Consider the following 24,375-nt stretch of genomic DNA (forward strand, 5'->3'; position numbering starts at 1 on the left):
CACACACACACACACACACACACACACACACACACACACACACACACACACACACACAAAACCAACCCACCCACACCCACACAAACAGACCTAAATGCCCAGTAAACATTACTACAAGCCATTTATATGAAAAAGATCACGTCTTGGGTGCGATAACAAATTAAACTCTGTTTACAGACAATCAATCAATCAATCAATCAATCAATCAGTCTGTCTGTCTGTCTGTCTGTCTGTCTGTCTGTCTGTCTGTCTGTCTGTCTGTCTGTCTGTCTGTCTGTCTATCTATCTATCTATCTATCTATCTATCTATCTATCTGTATGTATGTATGTATGTATGTATGTATACATATATATATATATATAAGAAAGATTATGATTTTGCAGCATGCTTTATAGTTTTTGAGAAAAGTTTACACATTTTACCACAAGCTTGTGCACAAAATGAAATTATGATTTCAATATTTATTTATTTAGTGCAATATTTAGTGTTTATTTTTTATGAACCGCTGACAGAGGTTACATAGAATTTTGCATTGTCACTATATATATAATCTAAAAAGGGTCAATTCTAAATATAATGGCATCATATATGTTTACTATAGTTCATTCAATTGATACAAATCTATCTGTCAAAAAGACCCCAACCAGAAGTTTGCTATGTACAGCATCTATCTCCAATCTCCAACCAACATTCCATTCACTGCTGTCTCATTTATACATAAATCTTCAAATCCACTGAAAAAAAAACAGGCTACTATTTGGTCCGTAATTTTTATAAAGAGACTTTTTGTCAGGATGTTCAAAATTCTCTCCCACACAAATCCTCCGAAACAGGCTAAAGCTTTTTACTCTTTCACAAAACAGCCTATCAAAGCTTTGTGAGTGCCTGTGGTGCCGTACCAACCCTGCTACCGACCGATGCCAATGCTAATGTCACGCTGCACTCACCAGCATGCCTGCAGCAGACAGAGAGCGGACACGCAGTGCAGCTCAGCCAGATGATGGATGCGGGGCCGGTCCAGTTAAAATGTCCCGAATCAAAGTGAACAGTGAAGCTGTCTTACTTTCTGCTGTGGTGCTGTTTACTGTGCAGCAGGGAATCTGCTCTACAGCTCTGTAGTCTGCTTAATGGACCCTCCTCACCACTAATGGCTGGAGTACATAAAAAATAAAAAAAAATGCTGAGCTGAGTTTCTGTGTGCGTGTGCGTGTGTGTGTGTGTGTGTGTGTGGTAGAAAATCACAGGGGTGGAGGAACAACTTATAGATGTCCAAAAAGCGATCAACATGCTCGAAACACACACACACGTACAGTAAATGTACTTATGTATGCATATTTTCAGACTTTAAACACAAACACACACAAAGTACCTACTTTATATTTATCTATTTATTTAGTGGGTTTGACGTCAAATCCCATGGCTCGTCTCCTTAGAGAGACGTGGACATTTTTAGAACGGGATTTTCCCCAAAATCCATCAGATTAAGAGGGCAAAATTCTTCTCCTTCTATAAACACAGACACACACACACACACACACACACACACACACACACACACACACACACACACACACACACACACACACACACACACACAGACACACACACACATATTGCCATAAATGTCCATAGACATGACTTCTGTTTATGCCAGTACCATACTGTACTTATTGAGTATGTTTTTCCATTTTAACATGGCCCCTGGTATAATTACGCTGCTGTGTGAATGTCCACACACACACACACACACACACACACACACACACACACACACACACACACACACACACACACCTGAATTTAGGCTCTTTATGAAAAATGCCTGCAAAAAGTACTTTAAATGAATCAGATTTTACAGCATTCCAAAGCATCAAAATTTCAAAATAAAAACACACACACAATTTTCTACTCATCCTCCAGACAGAACATCACTTAATCAGCAATCACCACCAGCACACCACACTGCTTGCACATTTCCTTAGAGACCAGATAAATATTAACTGTTTGACTGCTTGGCTCACCTCCTTCTCTCTTTCCCTCTCTCTATCTCCTTTTCTCTCTCTTACCCTTTATTGTATCTGAGTTCACTATTTCACTAATTTATTGCCCCATACCTATTCAATCTGTAATTCACCCACGTCCTTTTGTCCTTCCGAATTGGCTAAGACTGCATTTTTTTTTTTCATTCCATTGTTTCATTTCTTTTGTAAATTTTATGGTTTGCCCATTTTTGCTGACATGCTTTGCTTTTAAGGTTGGCAGTAAATACTATTAAAGCAACACTGAAGGGTCAGAGAAGAGGGGGGAAAAACAGAAAAAGGCAGATGAAAGGCAAATTATGAAGACTGAATTAGCACAAAGATGCAGAATTATACAAGCGAGAAAATGTTTGCTTTCCACATTCGTTCTAATACATTTGCAGAAAACGTGTGCAGTTGCTTAGAAAGGAGTGAAGGCAGAAAAGTGTGTATCTAAAGTATGTATTTAGTATTTAGAGAGTATTTTAGTGTATGTATTTAGTATTTTTGTTTATTTTGAGTGAAGGGGCACAAAAAGTTAGTAGGCAGCACACAATGGATTCATAACCTACAGACAGATGCTGACAGTGTAGTTATTTATTTTCTGTATTTATTTTTTTATTTATTGATTCTGAAAATGTTAAAATGGAAACAATCATATCAGCTACTATAAAGGATATAAATAATAGTCTATCTGGCTGATCATTTGAATTGAATGATTGTTCTACTTGCACAACGCTCTGTACCGTGCTACTGCTACAACGTGCTACTTTTTTCCTTGTCTTATGTTGTCTCTTATCTGTTTTCTTTATTTATTTTATAAGCGATGTCCCAAGCCCGGATAAATGGGGAGGGTTGTGTTAGAAAGGGCATACAGCGTAAAAACATGTGCCAAATCGAACATGTGGATATAAGCGATGTAAACTTGAAACAAAATGCAAATAATGATAATAGATTTAATACAAAAAATTAACGATTTCAACACTTATTCGTTTTGTGTTCTCCCCCCATTTTGACCACCGTACATTTACATTAACGGCATTTGGTAGATGCCCTTATCCAGATCGACATGTCCCATTTATACAGCTGAGCAATTAAGGGCCTTGCTCAGGGGCTCAGAATTGGCAACTTGGTGTGACTGGGATTTGAACTCACAACCTTCGGGGACAAAGCGTAATTCCTTAATCCCTAATCAACCAAGTTAAATCAAGCGGCTTTTTCTGCTCGTTCAGCCATATGCTGTAGAGTACACAGTGAAATTATACAACATTTCTGCAGAGCCAGGGTGATACTGAAAACAACACACAAACTAAGAAGGACATTACATAACGTGCGTACATGCAAACGAGATATAAAGCAGTGTCAGGACAGCACAAACCAGTACAGTAAATGTGTTATAGTTTAAATTAGTTGTTCATATAATAATAAAAACTGTCCATGTAAACACTGGTGGTTTAGTTACCATTCCAGTGAAGATTGAAAGGTTAAAATGTGTACGCATGTATCTGTATTAGTCAATTACCATTGTATCGGGAATTGAATGGCTTTTGGGGAGAAACTATTACACGGTCTGGACATGGTCCCAAAGGCTTCAGTACCTCCAGATGGCAAGAGGATGAAAAGTGTGTGTGAGTGTGTGTGGTCATATGTAGCTGCCCCCTTGACAGGCTGAAAATTAACTTGCTTTCTCCAGAACACCTGAAGCCAAGTTTTGCATTATTTAAAAACTGCTGCTCTTGCTGCATCGTAGGGCAGGTTTCCCCTCAGGGAAAAGCACAATCTACTCCCAAAGTTTGCCAACATCCTAACAATCACACGCACCTGTGGTATTGGAACATCCGATTATAGATCGCTGCAATTGGGTGTTTCGCTGTTCAGGGAAGGTTTTTCATTTGATTCTAAACTGTGACTGTGCTCAATCAGCTGCAAGAGCACAAGTAGGTACAGGCACTACCTGTGTGAGAAGGCTTAAGGTTTAACCCAGTGTTCCAGTTCATTCCAAAGATGTTCAGTGTGGTTTCCATGTTTTCATGGAGCTCACTTTAATCCATTTGATTCTGTACAATTGTGTGCCTCTATCTTTGACAATAGCTTGAAGAGGAATCACATATAAATGTGATTATCAGGTGTCAAACGTTTTGCAGCACAGCATAGAGTGGGTGGGAATTAACGAATGAAATATCATGCTAGAGCAGCTTTGAGCACCTTAGTTCCAATAAAGGGAGACTGTATTGTTACAGCATAAAAAAGAGTGTGTGCTTCCCATTATCCAGCAACACACACCAATGGGTGTAAAAGTCATACATGCCTACATGCTTTGAGACTGAGCATACATGAGCTCACCAGTGTTCACTACATTAGTTTGCTAGTTTTGCTGTGATTGACAGAGTATGCCCATCTCACCCAGAAAAAAAAAACTTTCTTCCGGCTTCTCCCATTAGGGGTCGCCACAGCGGACCATCCGCATGTTTGATTTGGCACATGTTTTTACGCTGGATGCCCTTCCTAACGCAACCCTCCCCATTTATCCGGGCTTGGGACCGGCACTAAGGCTTGTGCAACCCTAATGGCTGGGGATGATTCCCTGACCGGGGACCGAACCCGGGCCGCAGCGGTGAGAGCGCCGCATCCTAACCACTAGACCACCAAGCACAGTCAATTTAGTTTTTCTCCACAAATGGCAGTAGCACCTCTGTTACAATTGTAGTGAAAATGCTTTTCTGTTGTGCCACTTCAGAGCAACCCTTTAAAAAACTTCAAACACAATTCAATTATATTGAGTGTTTAGTAAAAGGTTTGGGTAGAAAAATTCGCCAGTTTGATACAAACCAGATGCTGTTTTTCTCTAATCAGTCCAACAAAACAACGGACTGACAAGTTGTTTTATATACTAATTTCTGTTAAAAAAACTAGCCAGTCCCTTAAGGATTCACTGGCTAGTTATTAAACTGTTAAGGCTTCTGCATATGTTTTCTTCAAAAAAGGACACCCAGAGAATCATTAGGGACATCTGTCTATTAATTCCTGCTTCTAAACTCTATATGCATATAAGGGGATTAAAGCTATATAACTCTGAACTGCAGTTTATAAGGTACTAGTTTGGTGTGCCTAATAAACTGTTAATTCAATGTATGACTTTTCTATTACTTTTTCCACTTGTGAAGAAAAAGCCTGAAGACAAACGATATATCCTTTAAGTTACCACTTTTTATGGCAGCTTGTTAAACTGCTGTTTATAGGTTTAAGTTTAATATGTGTATAAATTGGCTCGTAAAACAAACAAAAAAAAAATCTGAAATAGGCCTATTATTTGGGAGAAGCTAAAGGTTGTAAATGGTCTCGGTTTTTAAGTTCTCAGACTCCTGCAGTTTGTCAAGTGTGTATTTTACATGTCGGTTCTATGAATCACCACCGCTTTTGTAGAATCTCTTCCGACTGACACAAATACTGAGCTCGTATATGCTGCTGTATGTACAGTAACTTTTGTTTGACTGAAAGACAAGAGGCGGAGCTAGAGGTAGCAGGAATCTCATTAAGATTTTCATTGGGAGTGACGAGGATGGACAGGGTTTGAAATGACTTTATTAGAAGGACCGTGCAGGTAAGACGGAGACAAGATGAGAGAGATTATGGTTTGGTCATATGCAGAGGAGGAGCTGAAGGGCAGGGGGAAAAGAGGAAGGTTAAGGAGTAAGGTGTGGTGAAGGAAGACATGCAGGTGGTTGATTTGATAGAGGCAGATGTAGAGGACAGAGTAGTATGAAGACGGATGATTTTCTGTGGCGCCCCCTAATGGGAGCAGCCGAAAGATAATGTATGGTATCTTTTGCCACACCAAAAGTCTGTGCTGTTCCACAGATACAATCTTCCATTTGTGCTACACGATTCAATAATAGAAAAGTATACAGAAAAAAAAAATTCTTTACAATGAAGCATATATATTATGTGTGGACCTGGAATGCCCTCCCAACACCCACATCCTGCCTTTAGATTTTTTATTGTATATACGTATAGCAGAGTATTCCCATTTCCAAAGATACACTGAAGTAACCTGAAGACAGATATACAATAAATGTGATCCGTGCAAGGATCCAGAGTAGCATAATATATCTATGTGTAATGCTGCCAATTCAAATAATAACAAAGGCATTCATGCACATGACTGCAGTCCAAGAGAACGCACCTGGAAATACTTTCTGAATGTGAATCATGGCTTTACACGCTACCTGGGTGCGGGTGTCGCCAAACCCTCCCTGTGTGTCCAGCTGTCCTTGGATATCTAAAATGATGTGGTGAGCGGCATCGTGTCATAGAGAACTCGGTGGTTGAACTTAAAAAACATAACAAATAAGTTATGGTTGCCATGTTGAGAACGACTGATTGACAAACTGTCATCAGTAGTAAACTAGCCTTCCCCATTCTTTTTTAAAACATTAGCATTTTATTCTCAATGAAGTATAGAAATTCTTCCAAGCATTTGACAATTTCTCCTGGGTTTTTTATTTCGTCCATCAATCCGGTAGAACAGATGTGCATGTGAAGTGTGCTGTCATGTTTTTATGAGCCAAGCAGCTATGCAGCATTGACGAGAGTCTCAACACACTCAAGCACCCAACACTGCGTTTGTTCTGACTGCCTGAGCACACAGCTCAATTAGAACAGACTGCCACAAAAGTTTGCTGATAACCAACTGGCAATTTGTTTTGCTCTCTGGCTAACAAGAGCATGAACCCAAACTGGTGTGTGTGTGTGTAAATGAATCCTAGGAAAGTTTCAGTCACTTGATGGTGTATTTCTTTTCATCCTTCCCCAGACATAATTCCTGGTTTACATTCTTGCTAAAGAATTTTCTTCTTTCTTTAAAACAACTCTTTATTTCCTGCATTCTTTATGTCCTTCTTTTCTTCCTTGCATAGTGACTAATTATAATTATACGTTTACTATAATTATACTAATTATAATAAGTTATTACCTTCATTACTTCCATATTTATAGCCTACATCACTTCCTGTTTGATCTTTTTTTTCCCCTTGATTTTATAAATAACTATATACTTTTTACTTACTTCCCTCCTAATTCTTCCTTCCTCTAACTTCACATATCTGCTTGGTTACTAACATTTATTATTGTATTCATTTAGATATATCAATTATTATGGTATAGATCCATCCAGCCAGTGTGGCCACCTGTACCTTATATCTGGGGTAAGGTGGGATGGGTGGGTAAGGTGGGATGGGTGGGTAGTAACCGTGCAGTTTGGAAAATCCCTCTTTACAGTACAAACTGTCCCAATAGACCACACACATCAACCATTTAGTAGTTATTTACAGACGTGTGAGTACTGAGAGGAATTGAATCACTCGAAATGTAGGTAAAAAAAATGTGTGCTAGTGTTGTGTAGCAGCTTTAAAAGAAATTTTTATGTGTATAAAACCGCTTACAATGGACATTGTCTCAAAGCAGCCTGACAAGAGATTCATAATAAAGTGAAGAAAACAAAAAAACAACAGATTCTCCATCAGCTACCTCACAAAAACATCTTTGCCTCAAATGAAACTTGCTAATGTCTGACAAAATGACAAGATAAGCATTATCACCTTACACCACTAGTTTAATAGACATCCCATAAATAGCTGAGAAACTCCACTGGCAATCCTGAACGTTTCAGACTGTCAGACGTTTCCTGGTGGCGCTTCCGATCAAGTGTGAACGATGTGTTGTGAGCTAAAGAAAGTGTGATGAGCAACATAAGACTGTCATCAGGCACTCAGTGTAGCGAAGGTTCAAAAACAAGACCCAGCTGCTAGGACCAGACCCCTGGTGGGAACCCCAACAAATGGCAACGTTCTCTCACACACAGAGCGCATGTGCTTTAAGCCTATAAGTTAGACAGCAGCTGCAGCCACATTCCACACTGAACAATAATATAAGCGAAAGCTCTGCCTCTCCGCTGACAGCCACTGGAGAACGCAGAAAAATGTGCATTATACGTCTACTACAGACTAATATCTCGGAGTTGAACTTAAAAGGAAACACAAGTAACCCACTCACCTTCACTGAATGGATTATAGACCTATTAAATATCAAGTAAAGTTTCTCTTCATTCTAATGCTGCTCTTGTGTAAAATTAATTTCTGAATGTGTCTTGGTTTATTCTGGTATAAAGAATTCTTTAAATATACAGTAATTACAAAGAGATATAATTATGTAATAGAGAGAATAGTCAAAGGTTTCTAAGGAAATACAGCAATGCGAAAGAACGATAGTCTTTATTATCGAATCGGCGCAGAGGTGAGATGATTCAATGATTCAGAGGCAAAGCTTCGAAGTTTAGTGCTAGTCTAAGACCCCTTGGTTACTAGACTGAGGATAGTTTTCGAGCATGTCTAGATTATAAAGCATATGTCTCGACTTAGTAGTGCTAGGATGAAAATGGTTAGGATCCCATCACTGACAATCTCTATTTAAAACAAAACAGCTGGAAAAATGTGAAAGGTAAAAATAGTAGATTAATTTTAAAAGTGAGCAAATAGATCAAGTTTACCTACCCTCCTCTTAGGCCTTCCAAAACACAAGGCCATGTCACCATTGGTCACTTAGTTCACAGTCCAGCTTGCCCTTAAAATCTCTCCATATGGTGCGGTAAAATGCTTACATGCTGTACACGGATAACAGAGCCAATCAATTGTTTATGGCTGCAGCATGCTTACTGGATGCCTAATTTATCAGCGTTTATCATGAATTTTCACTGCAGACACACACACACACACACACACACACACACACACACACACACACACACACACACACACACAGAAAGAGAGAGAGCTAGCTGTAGTCTGAGTAGACCTAAGAGGAGCATGCTTTCTCTCTTCCTCACTCTCTCTCTCTCTCTCTCTCTCTCTCTCTCTCTCTCTCTCTCTCTCTCTCTCTCTCTCTCTCTCTCACACTCTCACCCTCTTTCTATTGCTCTTTCCTCTGGCAAATCTCATTTAGAGGGGAATAGAGTTTTCTTTGTGCACTCATGAGGGACAGACAGCCCATGTGGTGGAAAAGGGGAGGAAAGAGTAAGGAGGGCCGAAGGGAGGGAAACAAATCAGAGTGAGGAGGGATGGGGGTGTGGGATAGTTCTATGAAACTCTGTGTGTGTGTGTGTGTGTGTGTGTGTGTGTGTGTGTGTGTGTGTGTGTGTGTGTGTGTGTGGTGCTTCCTAACAGGGCAAAGGGCATGACCAGCTGTTGCCAAGAAATATGACTTAGGAGAGAGACCCCACTGCAGCTGAACTTAGGTGTTACATTCGACTTTTAAACCACAGTGCTGTTGAACTTCTCGTGAGAAGATGTGAATTGATTTTCGACTGTAACAGCAGTTATGACAGAAGCGCCGGCTGCACAGGACTCCCGGGTTTATATCAACGCATCTGTTGTAACGTCGTTATCGTTATTATAACAACGTACGCGTCTATTCATTTTTTCCCCTGCTTTCTCACTGTTCATACTTTTGATAATCTGTGCAATGCACTGCCAGTTTAATTCCCCAGTCCTTTTGCTTGCATCAGCAATGTTTACACGCCAATGCACCATGCCACATCCCTACACTGTATTTGTACCTTTATGTATATATACTGCATGGACAAAATCTGGGACAGCTATGTATTTTTTGAACAGACCACTCCATGTTTAGTCCCCAGTTGCAGCTATAATAACCTCCACTCCTATGGGAAGATGTTCCACTAGATTGTGGCGTGGGATTGTGGAGATTTGTGCTCATTCAGCCACAAGGACATTAGTAGGTGCTGATGTAGGTGAGGTGAGGAGGGTTGAGATAGAGCTCTATAGCAGGCCACTCAAGTTCTTCCACTCCAAGTGATGTAAGCATATCTTCATGGAGCTGGCTTTGTGCACAGGGGTATTGTCATGCTGAAACAGATTTGGGTCTCCTAGTTCAAGTGAAGGGAAAATCCAATACAATAATGTGCCTCCAACATTGTGGAAAGAAAAAAACATAGATGGAAAAGTCAGTTGTCACAATACTTTTGTCCATATAGTGCATCATTACTTTACGTATAACTATATATATAGAATAAATAGTATCATTCTTGAGTAATAGCAAATCTATGGAAAAGCAATGCAGTCCATACAGAAATCCTAATAATCCATAATCCATATTAACCCAGCCAGAGATCAGTGTGGTGAAGCAAAACTAATACTTTTATCTATAGTGTATGTAGTCTCCAGTGTCAGTGCTTTGTGGCACTCAGAGGTAAAGCTTTGACCTGACGTTTTCCAATACAGTAAAGATTTCAGGACAGTAAAGTTTGTGGTCTCTCAATGACAAAAATCCTGTTTTTATTTTCTATTAACTTCAAAGAGAAAAAGAAAGACAGACTGAGTGTTTACAGCCATTACAGCATGATTCAAGGCATCTGGAAATGGATAAAAAGTATGGCTTTCAAATAAAAAAAATAAGTTCTCTGCTGTATAAAAAATTCACAAAATCTGGTCCAAACCACATCACCTTCACTGAAAACAGCATGTTTCCAAGTCTTGTATGGTGTATGTTCTGGTATACGCTTAATAATTGAAGCCCATTAGTGGCTATACACAGATTGTGATCCCTTTCTACCCTGTCCATTGAAGAAAAACTGTCAAATAAGGACTAAAGGACTAATTTCTCTGGTTCATTCTCAGAACAGCAGTGACAAAAAATCCATGACAAACAGTCACTAGTGAACAATGTCATCTGTGGTGTAGATGCAGGATAGAATGTTAGAACTTTGTGAATCATTAATATATTATTCTGTATGATTGGCGTCTTTATTTCTGATGAGTGACTGCTGCTTGCGGGAGAGTTATGAGTTATACACACTGTGCTTTATTCTGCTCCACAGACCCACACGATCCTGATTGTGGAAAAAAATTAAACGTCCCTCGTCTCTGCATGCTCTTTATTTTACAGTTATTCCAAAAAATTCTCAACTCAGCCACATTGTATGTCAATGGCTGATGGGTGTATAGCAGCAGGTGATTTGATTTGGAAGGAATAGCGGTGGAGCACACACGGTAGGTTTAAACCTATCAAACTTATTAGTTAAAACCTAAGACCCCCATACACTTATGCATACTCAAATCACAATTTCAAAAAAGTGTTGTGTGTACTTTAAATCCTCTGTTCAGAGAATTGTGTTAAAAAACTCAGTTCAAACTGGGAGGAAAAATGTCTGTAAGTCTCTGTGTGTGTGTGTGTGTGTGTGTGTGTGTGTGTGTGTGTGTGTGTGTGTGTGTGTGTGTGTGTGTGTGTGTGTGTGTGTGTGTGTGTGTGTGTGAGAGAGTGAAAGAGAGTGAGGTCTTACCTCCACTACCTCAGTGCAGGCATAGGTGATGATTCCCTGCTCGTGAGCATCCAGCACAGCCACCTGCACCAGCACATTGGGCTTCCTGTCCTTGAACTCGGTGAGCAGCTCTCTACATGCTGACAGACACAGAGGGAGAAAGCAAGAGAAGGAGAGAGCAAAGGTTGGCGAACAGAGTAATAGCTTTCTGAACACAGGACATAGACAGGAAGAAAGGCAGGAGGAGAGGGAACATGAGGACGTGAGACAGCGAGACGAGGTGAGAGAGTCTCAGAGCTACTATCCCACACTGTTATGCTTCAGGGTGTGGAGTCACATATACCACTGTTTCCCAGAGAGACAGGAAGGCACATGACTAAATCTCCCGAAACCCTTCGAGTAGTGCCACCCTCTGTGTCTCACTCCCTCTCTCTCTCTCTTGCTCTTTAACACAGTAAAGTTTTACCAAAGCAACCCCTCCCCTCATTTCCCACAGCAGGAAAGGCAAGTTTTCCCCGTGATACATTTAAAGAGGACACGCAGTTTCCCTCTATCGCTGTTTCTTTCCTCTCACCAAATTTTATGATGTAATATTCTTTAGTTACAGCCAACTCAAACAGTCTGTTGCCATGATATTAGCCTTAAAAAATCACCAGCCAAATGACAACGCTTCAGCCAACTGACTGAATTACCCATCGCATTTGTTCAACTAACAAGCGATAATTCACTTCGCTTGTAGCTTGTTGCATGGTGGCCGTGTAGTGACGCAGCTGCTGTCACATTCAAAATGCAGTTTGTGAAACTCTTTTGCTACGTCCTGGCTCCATAGGCAGATTAGCTAACAATAAATAATTAGCTAATAAGTAAGCTAACTCTCCTAGTCACATATCTACCAGAAGCATCAACCACTTTTTTAATCTGAAGCTGTTTTTTTTCTTCATAACGTCTCTATTGACATTTATTGTGTGGTAACAGTATGAGATGTAGTCATTATTAAACTTTTAAAAAAATTTGTTACAAGTTGCATTTAAAGTTTTTGAGATTTTTTTGGATTGACTAGCCTTCATGTCTTAAACTAATGATGAAGTCTTTTCTCTTTTTTCTTTTAACTGAGTGTTTCTTTCTATAATATTGATTTGTACAGTAGTACTAATAAGATTTTGACTCTGTACTCACCCTTTCCTCTGCACAAGACAAATGATGGTGTAAAGCATATGATAAAGGCAAGACATGTCAAGAATAAACTCTTGACTAGACACACCTGTAAAGTGAAAACCATTCCAAGTGTCTAACTCGTGAATTTGATGAGAGAATGCCATGAGTTTGCCAAGCTGTCATCAAAGCTAAATGTAGCTACTTTGGACAATATACAATAGCATATTCTGGGTTATATAACACTTTTGCAAATATATAATTCCGTGTTTTTATATAATTAAAAATAAAGAAAAACTACCTCTGAAAAAAAAGGTGTGACTAAACTTTTGTCTGGGACTGTATAAAAAAACTTTCTTTCGGCTTCTCCCATTAGGGGTCACCACAGCAAATCATCCACAAATCATTTGATTTAGCACGTTTTTACGCTAGATGCCCTTCCCAATGCAACCCTCCCCATTTATCCGGGATTGGGACCGGCACTGAGAGTGGCTGGGGTTGGTTCCCTGACTGGGGATCGAACTACTGTATATTGAAACTAAACTGTAAATGAAGTGAGAGAGAAATTAAAGAAAATCCTGTACCACTTGTACAATAGCTTAAGGAATCAATCGAGCTAAAAGATTTGATTTTGGTATTGTTAAAAGTTAAAAAGTAACAAATAGTCAGCTATTGCTGTGCAAATCAATAATATGAACATAGGGATACTCAATTACTATGAATGGTAAGATTCACAGATTCGCATCGGTGCATCTGCATGAAAGTTAAGTTGGCATTTGTATCACGATGCATTGTTTTTTTTAACACATTTGCATCCGTAAAAACGATTTATTCATATGTAGGAAATGAAATTGAAAGTTATAAATGATTAACTACAACTTTAAATAAGATCTAAATATAATACTACGTGAACACTGTGAAGAACAGTCTATAGAGGATTTATGAAAGTGTAGAGAGCGAGAGATGACGTGCACGGTTTTATCCGGTGTGGATAATGTATGAGTTTCACCTTCTGTTGTTTAATAGACCAAGTGTTGATCTCCCGAGTTCCTTGCCGGTGTCCTAACTGCAGTGGTGATAAACCGATCGGCAGAACAAATCCAAGCTCATACGAACACGCACAGGGTAAAAACAGTAAAGCTAGCGTATAAAACACCACACGCTTTACAAATATATTATTATAGTTAGATTCGCTATACTTTTATTATTTGGCAAGTGGCAAATAATTTGTGACCAATATTTTATATGTAGATTGATTTCTCCTTATTAAACTGTTTCCCGAGTGTTCTCTCAGCACCAATTCAGCACTTAATAAATGTATGATTTGCTGTCTGTCTGAAACAAAGAAATAACTATCTATACCATATTGAATTGCATAGCATCATCATTAATACATTTTTTCTATTGCATGATATTGCATTGAATCAAATAGAAATTGGATCGCACTACGTCATAATAGGGGCGAATCGCATCGGTAGCTGCTTTATATGTATCTTTAATGTACCGTATCGTTGATTATGCATTGAGATGCGAATCACATCGGCCTCTGTTATGTAGATGCACATCCCTATCATTTATATTGTTTGGCAGATGCCCCCTATAGCAGTTGGGGGTTAAGAGCCTTGCTCAAGGGCCCAGCAGTGGCAGCTTGGTGGTTCCTTCCAAACTCATGTTCATCTGATCTAAGGCCCAATGCCTTAACCACTGAGCTACCATCTACAAATGAGCTCTACAGGATGACAGGCAAAATCTAACAAATAATATACTCAGTATTTCCAAATCATCACACGAGGTGCACCACCGAATGCAAGCTTTCAAACTACCTCACACCCCCCTGAACAAAACATACGAATCACGAGCAAGCTCTAGACACATCTGTTGCATGTCACAATCCTCATTACAGCACTTAAGTATATCAAATTGATAGGCACAGTCTGTTTTAATGTGCTCCTGACAAGACCTACGCTTCAAAAATTGCTTAGACGTGCCGAATAAATTGAGATAAAAGTGCGGATTTTTTTCTGAAGAAAAAGGCAGTGGTCTAACAATCACACGTTGTTAACAGGCTGAAGGTGACAGACACACCATGCATTGCCTATGCGTTTTACACAATCATGGAAAACACTAGATTACGGCACTTTAGTTTAAATAACCTCATTTAAAAACATGCTAAACATTTGAACATCTAACCAGAGAGTTTACTGCAGATCTAATCTAATCAAAAAAAGGCTAAACTCTTTATTACTCTATTTAGGCACACCACACGTTTCTATTTTATAGTTAATGCTGCTCTTTCTAGGTGTCTTTTATCGCTATACTTAACACTGGCCTTTTAGTGAGTACTCATTTAGAGTCAAATTAAAGTCTCATAACTTTCTTTGGCCTGGTAGTGTATGTGTAAGTCCCAATAAAACTCGGATTATAAAACAAATAAAATGGTTAAAACATAAAAAAATGATTGTTAGATGATTAAAATGCATTGTTTAGAACCAAAATGGTGACCTTTATTCACCATGCCATATGAGAAGAGGGAAAAAAATTGGGTAGGGGGATACCATTGACACAAATATTCATTTCCAGTTTAATATAATAAAGATGCAAAACTGTAAACTGAGATTAAATGTACAGAATCTACACATGCTTTTAATGGGTATCTGTTGCATCCCTGATTGTCTACAAAATTCCCTTGGTTTTGTTCCCTCCTACCTGCAGCTCCTTTCCCCTTATATTCCTGCTCGATCACACCGATTTTCTGGAGCGTCTACATATTGTTCCTAAATTTCATCCTTTATCAATGGGTGGCAGGTCTTTTTTTGTTATGGCCCCTAAACTATGGAACTCATTTCCACCTGGCACTCAGGATAACCAAATCCACTCATGAATTTCAATCTCAGCTCAAAACCTGTATATTTTCCCAATGTTATCAGTAAATGTGTATTCGCTCCATGTTTATTGTGTTTATGTGCTTGTACTGCTGATAGCTTCTAAACTATTTAGATGATATAATGTGTTCTTTTTTATGGATTTGTTTGTACACTTTAATAGAATTGCTACATGCAACTGCATTGGCTTCTGTTCCAATCTGGGCAAATGTCCATGTTTGCCCAGATAGTTTGATCTCTTTTGATTGTATTGTTCTTTAGTGTGAAGTCGTATATTGTTAATTTAGTGTGGACCACAACTCTCAAAACAGTTTGATTATTTTAGGACTACCGTAATTTCCGGACTATAAAGCACACCCAAATATGAGCCGCACCCACTGAATTTTACAAAGATTTTTATTTTGAACATAAATAAGCCGCACCTGTCTATAAGCCGCACCTGTCTATAAGCCGCACCTGTCTATAAGCCTGCCTACATTGAAACTAATGAACTTTACACAGGCTTTAACGAAAGACAGTGTCTGTTACATGGCTTGTATCTAAACAGTAGCCTACCAAGAAAGTCATTGTTCACTGTCTTCCTCCTTCCTTCCTTCTTTTGGCATCGTCGTGTGTTTAAAAATCACCATCGGTGAAGCTTTTCTCCCGATGCCGTGCAGCTCAGAACACAGGTGAAGTGTGTTTTTTCATGCCCGGTTGATTCGCATTTCCTGTAGACAGTCCGAGTGAGCGGCAGGTCAAACGTCAGAGGAACCGCATCCATATTTATGTTGTGGTGCGGCCCGATTTAGTGGGAGCGCATCTGATTTATTATAAAGAGTTTCATTGGTTCACCTCAATCAATCAATCAATCAAACTTTATTTATAAAGCGCATTACAACCACCAACAGGAGCACAAGGCGCTTTCCAGTAAAGCAAAAAATAAATATTAAAAATAAAATAAAAATTTAATTAAAAGTAATATATTAAAATATAAATGAATACTTAAGAAATAAATTAAAATAAAAAATATGACACAATGAACATAAAATAGCAGTTGAATCAGGGCTAGGTGTTAAAAGCTTGTCTGAATAAATGAGTTTTCAACTGCGATTTAAAAATACTCAGCTCAGTGACGCATTGTATGTGTGCTGGAAGTGCATTCCACAGCGTTGGTCCCTGGACAGCAAATGACCGGCCTCCAAACTTTTTATACTTGCATTTAGGAACAACCAGAGAGGTAAGTCTAGAGGAGCGGAGAGTTCTGGCTGGTTGGTAGACCTTTAATAATTCGGCGAGGTATGGCGGGGCCAGATCATTGATTGCCTTGAACACAAACAGCAGGACCTTATTCTCCACCTGAATCCGTTCCGCAATTTCGTTGGTCTAATGTTATGGGTCTCAGTTTTTTGGCGGCAGGAAGCTTGTGAAACCGGGAAAATCCAAGGAAAAATCCATATATTAGCCGCTTCGTTGTTTAAACCGGCGGGGTTCAAAGCGTGGGAAAAAAAGTAGCGGCTTATAGTCCAGAAAATACGGTACATAGGAAAAAGTTTGGGCACCTTTAGTTTAGAAGATTGTGTAAAAAAAACATGAGCATTAACCAGCACTTAACAAATGGAGCACATCCTCTCCACCCTGTTATCAGTTCTCTCAGTCCTATTTCTTTAACTGTTTTTTTTTTTTTTTTTATCTTAAATGGTTCAAATCTCTGTTATAGTGGTTATATATATTTTAGGCTTTAGGATCATTAAGTACTGGCTTCCTAACTGGCGCCAAATGGTCTTTAAGATATTTATGCTCTAAAAAACAGGTTTACCAAGATATTTCTCACATTTAATGATAAAAAAAAAATGCGGCAGAAAACGTCTAAAGTTTTTAATTAGTGTTTCTTTAGGTTTTGATCCTTATATCCTCCTCTTTATTTCCCTGACCCTTTTAATATTTGCAAAATGTTTATTTCAGCTTATTGCCATTTGCACTGAAGCGCTGTGAAGTGCATTTTGTAAGAGATAACACCAAAGAACACTACAGCAGGATACAGAGACATTTGCTGATATTGGAACACTTCAGTGAGCCTTATCTCACCTTTAGCACATCTTTAATGCGTTTTGGTTGTTTTGCTTTCTCCCTGAATGATATCAATCAGGGTTTTATTTTGTCTTGGAGGCTGAACAGATAAGCAAGTCAAATTACATTCAAAACTGCAAAATCATGGTTGAAATTCGAGCAGAAGGGGTTTTGTATAAGTAGTCCCCACTTTGAACTTTTCTACATTTTATGGTACAACCTAAAAGTGAAATGGACTTTGAGATCATACAATACGCCATGAATCTACAGAACATAATACTGAAGAATTAAGAAAAACAATATAGTCCAAAAATGTAATATTAATTTTCAGATAAATAGTATTCATTTAATCAAATATACACTGTACAGTATGGACAAAGTATTGGGGCACCTGACTTTTCCAACCATATGTGATTCTTCCTCACACTGTTACTACCAAGTTGGAGGCACACAATAGTATGGGAGTGACATTCTTTCACTTTTACTAGGAGACCCAAACCTCCTCGAGAATGATAATGTCCTGCACACAAAGCCAACTCCATTAAGATATGGTTTACTTGGTTGGAGTGTACCGAATGCAATTCTTTTAATGTGCAAAACATAGTTGAATTTTGAGTTCCCCCTACGAACATATAAAGTGGCGGACCGCAAGTATGTTTAGTCTCCGCCTCAGACTTTTTTTTTCAAACGTCAAAACAAGAAAACATGAAAATGCTAAAGAATCTATAGCGCTAGTGATAGCCGCTAACCAGGAAGTAAGATTAAAGTTTTTTTATTTGTCATAGACATGGTTATATGCAGGATGCATATAACCATGCAGTAAAATAAAAAGTAAATAAAAAATAAAAGAAAGATCTTGAATCCATAGCGATATTGATTCTAGTGTTTTATGTCCAGCGTCAAGAATCTCTCTTAAAAGGACAATTCTGCATATTGAGGGAGTGAGTGAATGAAGGATGGTAGGAATGAAGACATTTGTTAAAGTATGCTGAAATGAGAACAGTTAAGTAGAAAATATCTTTAGAAAATTAAATATTCAAGTGTAAAGAACATCTTTATTACCCAAATGTGTCTAACAAATTAAAATTATTTAATTTAATTATTTCCATGTATTTAATTTAATGTAGTCGATTTAATTTGTGCCAATTTAATTGATTACTCAATTTAATAATAAAATGTATTGCATTAACTTGATTTATTCTACATTTATAAAATTTTATTTAACCAAGGCATTTTTATGTAAACTGTTTAAATGTTGATGATCACAAATATAAATAGTAGTAAACAGCATAACTTATAAATGACAAGCAATTACGAGTAGTTTTGCATCTCTTTCCACTCAAACCATCGCCGAATCGAACCGAACCATGACTTAAAAACCGAGGTACGTACCAAACCGTGAATTTTGTATACGTTACACCCCTAATATATGCACACAATATAACGCACAACAGTAGACATTACAATGACAAGTGTTAATGAGGATAGATTACTAAAATTACATCTTTTTTTTTGCTGATGATTTTATATTATAGTTGATGGTATAATGTTGCCATGGCAACATTGTAATCATTAGTGACTGTACATACTTGGTACCTGATGCATCAGACTTCTTGTTTTCATGGGGTTAAAGCAGTTAAAACATTTGGACAGAAGTCATCTCTAGAAGCTCAATTCCTTCCTAAATGATGAAGTTTTATTTTTTGAATAGTTGTTTGTTCAGGTGTTTCAGTGCTCAGAAAATTGCTTCTTAAATGGAAACTAGTCAGGTTTTGGTTTAAGTTACGGGAATCTTCCATGAGCAAACAGGCACTTATTTTAAAAGTATTCCTGTAAATACAGTCTAAGAAAATATTAATCATGACAGTGCAAAAAATGAGACTGGCCAGCTTTAGCCTAGGTTTATGTAAACTTTAGATCACAACAGTATTCCTGTTTCTTTATTTTGCTCATATTCATGTTCAATTAAACAATTAAAGCTGTTTGAAACAGCGGTAGCATTAAATATTTCCTTCACTTAAATTTGGAGACCCAAACCTAATCCAGCAAGACAATGTCTTTGTGCACAAAGCCAACTCCATAGAGATATGGTTAACATGGGTTAGAGAACAACATCTTGACTGTCCTAGTGTAGAGCTCTGACCTCAACCCAACTGAACAATTGGAACGCTGAATTCTTTTATGGAATCTAGTGGAACATCTTCAAACAGGGACTAAATGTGGAATGGAATGATCAAAAACAGCACACACACAGCTTATGGTAATGTGTTTATAAACCTTTGTCTATATAGTGTATGAAGCATAAAATGTGTTATTTATAGCAACTGCCCTCAAACTCACAGAAGCTGAAAAAGCTTTCAATAAACACAAAGGCTTCCATAGTCATGTTGTTAACTAACTGTTTTTAATAAAGATTTATTTTGTTTTCTAGCAACGTTTGCAATGTTTCTACCTCACACCTAACCTTTATAGTCAGTGGATTAAATAAAATTATAATAGAATTGTATACTAAGTTTATAATTACACTTGTATGCACTCTAAATGGTTGACAGTTGATCATGTGCTGATTCCTTCCATCACAAGAAACAAGCAAATTAAACATTAGTTATTGTATTGTTCAAAAGAATCTGTGTTTTTTTAGCCAGTGAAAAAACCCACATCGGTGCACAGTGTATAACAAAAAAAAAACATATTTTCAATGGCCATTGCTTAGATTTAGTATTATATTGTTTGACAAACACATTATTACAAGTGCAAGGGTCGGCCAGAGACACGATTTATGAACAAGAACACGCAAAGCCATTACTCAATAATATACATTTTATGACGGGACTTATCTCGGATCACTTCATCTTTCTTGATGTGCTCTCTGGAGCAGCTCATCCATCACACACAGACATACACAAACACACACACCTCCTGAGTACGGCCCTGTGTTCTAGAAATCCAGTCTGCTATAAGGATGATTGCCCCTACTTGAAGGTGTGAATCCCAGTACCATGTACTGTTTTACACACACACACTACACACACACACACACACACACACACACACACACACACTCACACTCACTCACAGAGGTTTTCTTTTACCAGCACTGTAGAAACATCGCTTAATGGTTCTCACTCTGAGTAAGACTACACAGACATGTCAGAGACGTGAAAAGAAAAAGGTGAGCACCGAGGTGAGCAGGATCCGCCTTTTCCCAGCAAGCTAATTTCCGACTCTGAGCAAAGACAGCGAGCGTTTACGGTCCTGTGGCAGTCAGGAGTAAAATACTTTTGCTACAAAGTTAACAAAGCTGAACATTTTTCCAATACTGTTTTTTTTCACGTTCAGAAAAACTGTGCAAACAGGAAAAAAAAACTGCTTCTTTTAGGCCATGAGCACATGCCACTGAGGTGATGGGATCCTTATAGCAATATCTTTTACACCTTTAGAGGTTATACCTGTAGTTAACAGTGCGCTCTAAAGTACAGTAGAGGTACTCAAACTGACAGTACATACATTTAATAAATTGTAATGGTTAAAGATGATCGTGATTAAATGTCTCCTGTTCTCCACCACTTGGCATTAGCACATTTAACAATGGACATTTTCTCAAAGCAGCTTCATAGAGATGAAGCCGTTATAACGTTGTATAGAAGAATGTGTAAATTGAGTGCCTATAAGTTTGTTCCTTAGAATTGTAAGGTTTTTCCTAATGAGTGAGCCAGTGGTGACAGTGGCAAGAGAAAACTCCCTGACATGGCATGAGGAAGAAACCTTGAAAGAAACCACACTCAAAAGGGAACCTGTCCTCAACTGGGTGGCACAGAATATCCAATCATTACATTACTAGAGGTGTACAATATGTATCGTCTATGATAATAGGAAACGATGTGCGATTCAACATTATCAAGTAGATCGCAAAATTGATTGATTAAAAAACAAAATCAAGATATCATTATTTGTCAATAACACACACCCATCTACAATTCCATTATTGTTGAGGTGAGCTGTTCAGTGATACGTGCTTAAATACACAACTGTTCATACAACCTTTGGTGCTGAGCCACTGGAGCAGACTGTTGATATTAATTGCAGTCCAAAACCATCCTCTAAATTCTTGAGTTTCTCAGTAACATAATGGATCTTTAGGCTCTTGATGTAGAACCAACCACAGCTGAACAGAGTGGTCGCCAATTAAATAAAACTCCATCCAGAGATAGGGCATGGAGATGAATCAGACAGATTAGAAAAGAAGAAAGAGACAAGAACCAAACAGTGAACAATGGATTGACATGGCTTGATTTTTGTCCTGAAAGTGTACCAGGGAAAAACATTTGAATACATCTTATATATAGTATCTCACAAAAGTGAGTACACCCCTCACATGTAGGCAACCAATATAATATATCTTTTCAAATGAAAATACTATAAAAATAGTTGGATATATTTTAGTCAATGTTTAGTACAGATTTTCTGTCCTCTAAAAATAACTCAACATACAGCCATTATTGTCTTAATAACCTACAACAAAAGTAAGTACACCCTAAGTGAACATGTCCAAACTGTGTCCAGTGTGTCAATATTTTGTGTGAGCACCATTGTTACAGTATTTATTAATACAGTATTAATCCTCCTTAGCATTGAATTCACCAGAGCTGCACAGGTTGTTGCAGCTCTGGATCCTCTTCTACTCCTCCATAATGACATCATGGAGCTGCCTTCAGAAGTTATACTAAAAACGGTTGCTGAAATGTGAGGGGTGCACTTACTTTTGTGAGATACTAAATGGTGTTCACACTCCTAATGCAATTGCAGTATGTCTTTATTAAAGATATGAGTTAATGAAGCATCTATACCACTGCAATAACAGTTTGCAATCTCAAGGTTTCATCATGGGCAGATCCAAACTATTGCTTTTCCTCTCTTCAAAAATGCCTTGTATAACTGCAGTTTTAAAAAGCACAATTTCTGTATTTGTTTAAAAATGTAAGTTTGTGAAAGGTTATTAGAACAATTCCATATGAATGTAAATAAATGTGAGTATTATATAGATATAAAAAACGAATTAGTATTAAGTAAGAAAAAGGTTAAACTGATTAACGATGCATAACGTTCCTGGATATTAGGCATTAGGAGTGTATTTTTGCATTATGTGTTTTGTGATAAAGAAAATTCTTTTCAGTCAGCCTGGAGAGAGAGAGAGAGAGAGAGAGAGAGAGAGAGAGAGAGAGAGAGAGAGAGAGAGAGAGAGAGACCTGTATTTCATGATGATAGCTGAATGAAAACAAGCCCCTCATCCTTATAAAAGAAGTGATAAGCGTTAAGCACAGATTTTCTGAAAACATATTATATCCAGTTCTAGACTTTAAAAAGGATTTGCATCTAAAAATCCCCTCTGACTGCTTAATTCAGTTTCAGATTCAGCTTAATCTGGGATTGAAGCAACTTCCCCAAGAGCTTAAATAATTGAGTTTTTCCCTGTTTCGGTTAATTATCCATCAAGCACAGCGCACCATTATTAACCTCTGGGTCTTAAACCTGTTTAATATTAGGATAAGTGTAAGCAGTAATCTATTCACATCCTTTTTTTTTGTTTGAAACTCATCTAAAAACCGAAAGAACCCAAGGTTACAAACTGAGCAACCTCTAGAAATGAATGAATTCATTAATGTTAATCAGGTTTGCAAGCTGTATTGGGAAGTGTGTCGATACTGAACGTTTCTAAGATGCACTTTTCAGCGCTTCCTTATATTTGTCTGGATTTTCACTGATGGCTTTTGCAGAAGAAAGCTTTCGTGTGAAAGGACGTCCAAGCTTCAGTGAGCACTTGAGCCCAGTCTGTTGCGGTAAACCCTATAATTTGCTCAAGATGGGACATGATTTGCTTTGGAAGGGTGACTTTCGTTTCTTACTTACTCTGCAAACTCATGATCGAGGACCAAATCATATCATACATCATCGTGTCTACCTTTTCCATGTGCTGAATCTGACGTTTTAGAACAGCTACAAGCTCCAGATTGCGCTTTAAAGATTTGAATCGCACTCCAAATTGTAACCTGCCTCCAAAAAGATCTCCAAATCCCATTTTACAAAATCTAATTTGAGGTAGCCTGTCAGCTGGATGGTGTGGCGACAGCAACGAGTTCTAACTGCCTGGTGTTTATAATGAAACAAAACGCCAATTAATGTAAAACGTTTTAACACTGTCAAGCTGCCGGGAAATACGCCGTATTGTACAGTAAATTTAATTGCCACTTCTTCTACAAACAAACAAAAGCTCATCTACGAAGCATGTAAACAAGCAGAGTGAGGACAATATTTCCTCTATATGTGCATGGTGAATTAATCCGAGCGCCGCTTGACAGAATGAGCAAAAAAGAAGATGGAAATCAAAAACATTTCTTTTCATCAACTCAAGAATCCGCATTATGAAAGGGAAGATTACCGCCTGTGCGAATACAACTTTGACTGTGTGTGCATGTGTGCACACACAATTGGGAGGCTGTAATCTACTCCCACGAGTGGAAAGCACATCCCAATATCATTGAGGCTCACAGTCAAAGGCAAGAGCAAGCAGAAGTTTGCAGAAGTGCCTCCGCTGTGCCAGCGTGGTGAGGATTGATCCAGATTTGCAGCATTAATGCTAAATGAACCTTTTCGCTAGCTTGAGGAATGCTCTTATTATCCACAATTCATTACCTTCCAATCGCTCAATATTTATGCCACATTTAACAATTTCTAAATTCTGTTTGTCTGTGAAAAATAAGCTATATTCTAAGCCTAAGACTGTAGAAAAATAAGCTTTGCTATACTAAAAAGCTTCTTTCCGGCCAGAAATGGTAGTTATTCAAGAGTATGACAGGCTTTCTTATATCACATCTAGTGGCGGTGCCTTAAAGTAAGATTTTCTGAAGCGTTTACACAGAAATAGTGTTTAGAGTGCAGGTTTAA

At 38.2% G+C, this 24,375-nt stretch overlaps 1 protein-coding gene across 16 annotated transcripts in view; it reads right to left on the bottom strand.

The window, feature by feature from the left end:
- inpp4b (inositol polyphosphate-4-phosphatase type II B) overlaps positions 1-24,375 on the bottom strand; it is a 765,675-nt gene that overhangs the window by 711,428 nt on the left and 29,872 nt on the right. For 7 of the 16 annotated variants that reach the window (XR_014533081.1, XR_014533083.1, XR_014533084.1 and 4 more), the window contains exon 3: positions 11,372-11,490. Coding sequence is in view for 9 of the 16 variants with exons in the window: in XM_083538648.1 (XP_083394774.1) it covers positions 11,372-11,490 (119 nt within the window). In the remaining 7 variants the exon portion in view is untranslated. Of the gene's footprint in view, positions 1-948; positions 1,183-8,567; positions 8,907-11,371; positions 11,491-11,661; positions 11,784-24,375 lie in introns of those variants that run through there. The other 9 variants (XM_083538634.1, XM_083538652.1, XM_083538655.1 and 6 more) reach the window with 6 other exon arrangements.

The sequence above is a fragment of the Silurus aristotelis genome (genome assembly GCF_946808225.1).
Source record: "Silurus aristotelis genome assembly, chromosome: 4".
Lineage (NCBI taxonomy): Eukaryota > Metazoa > Chordata > Actinopteri > Siluriformes > Siluridae > Silurus > Silurus aristotelis.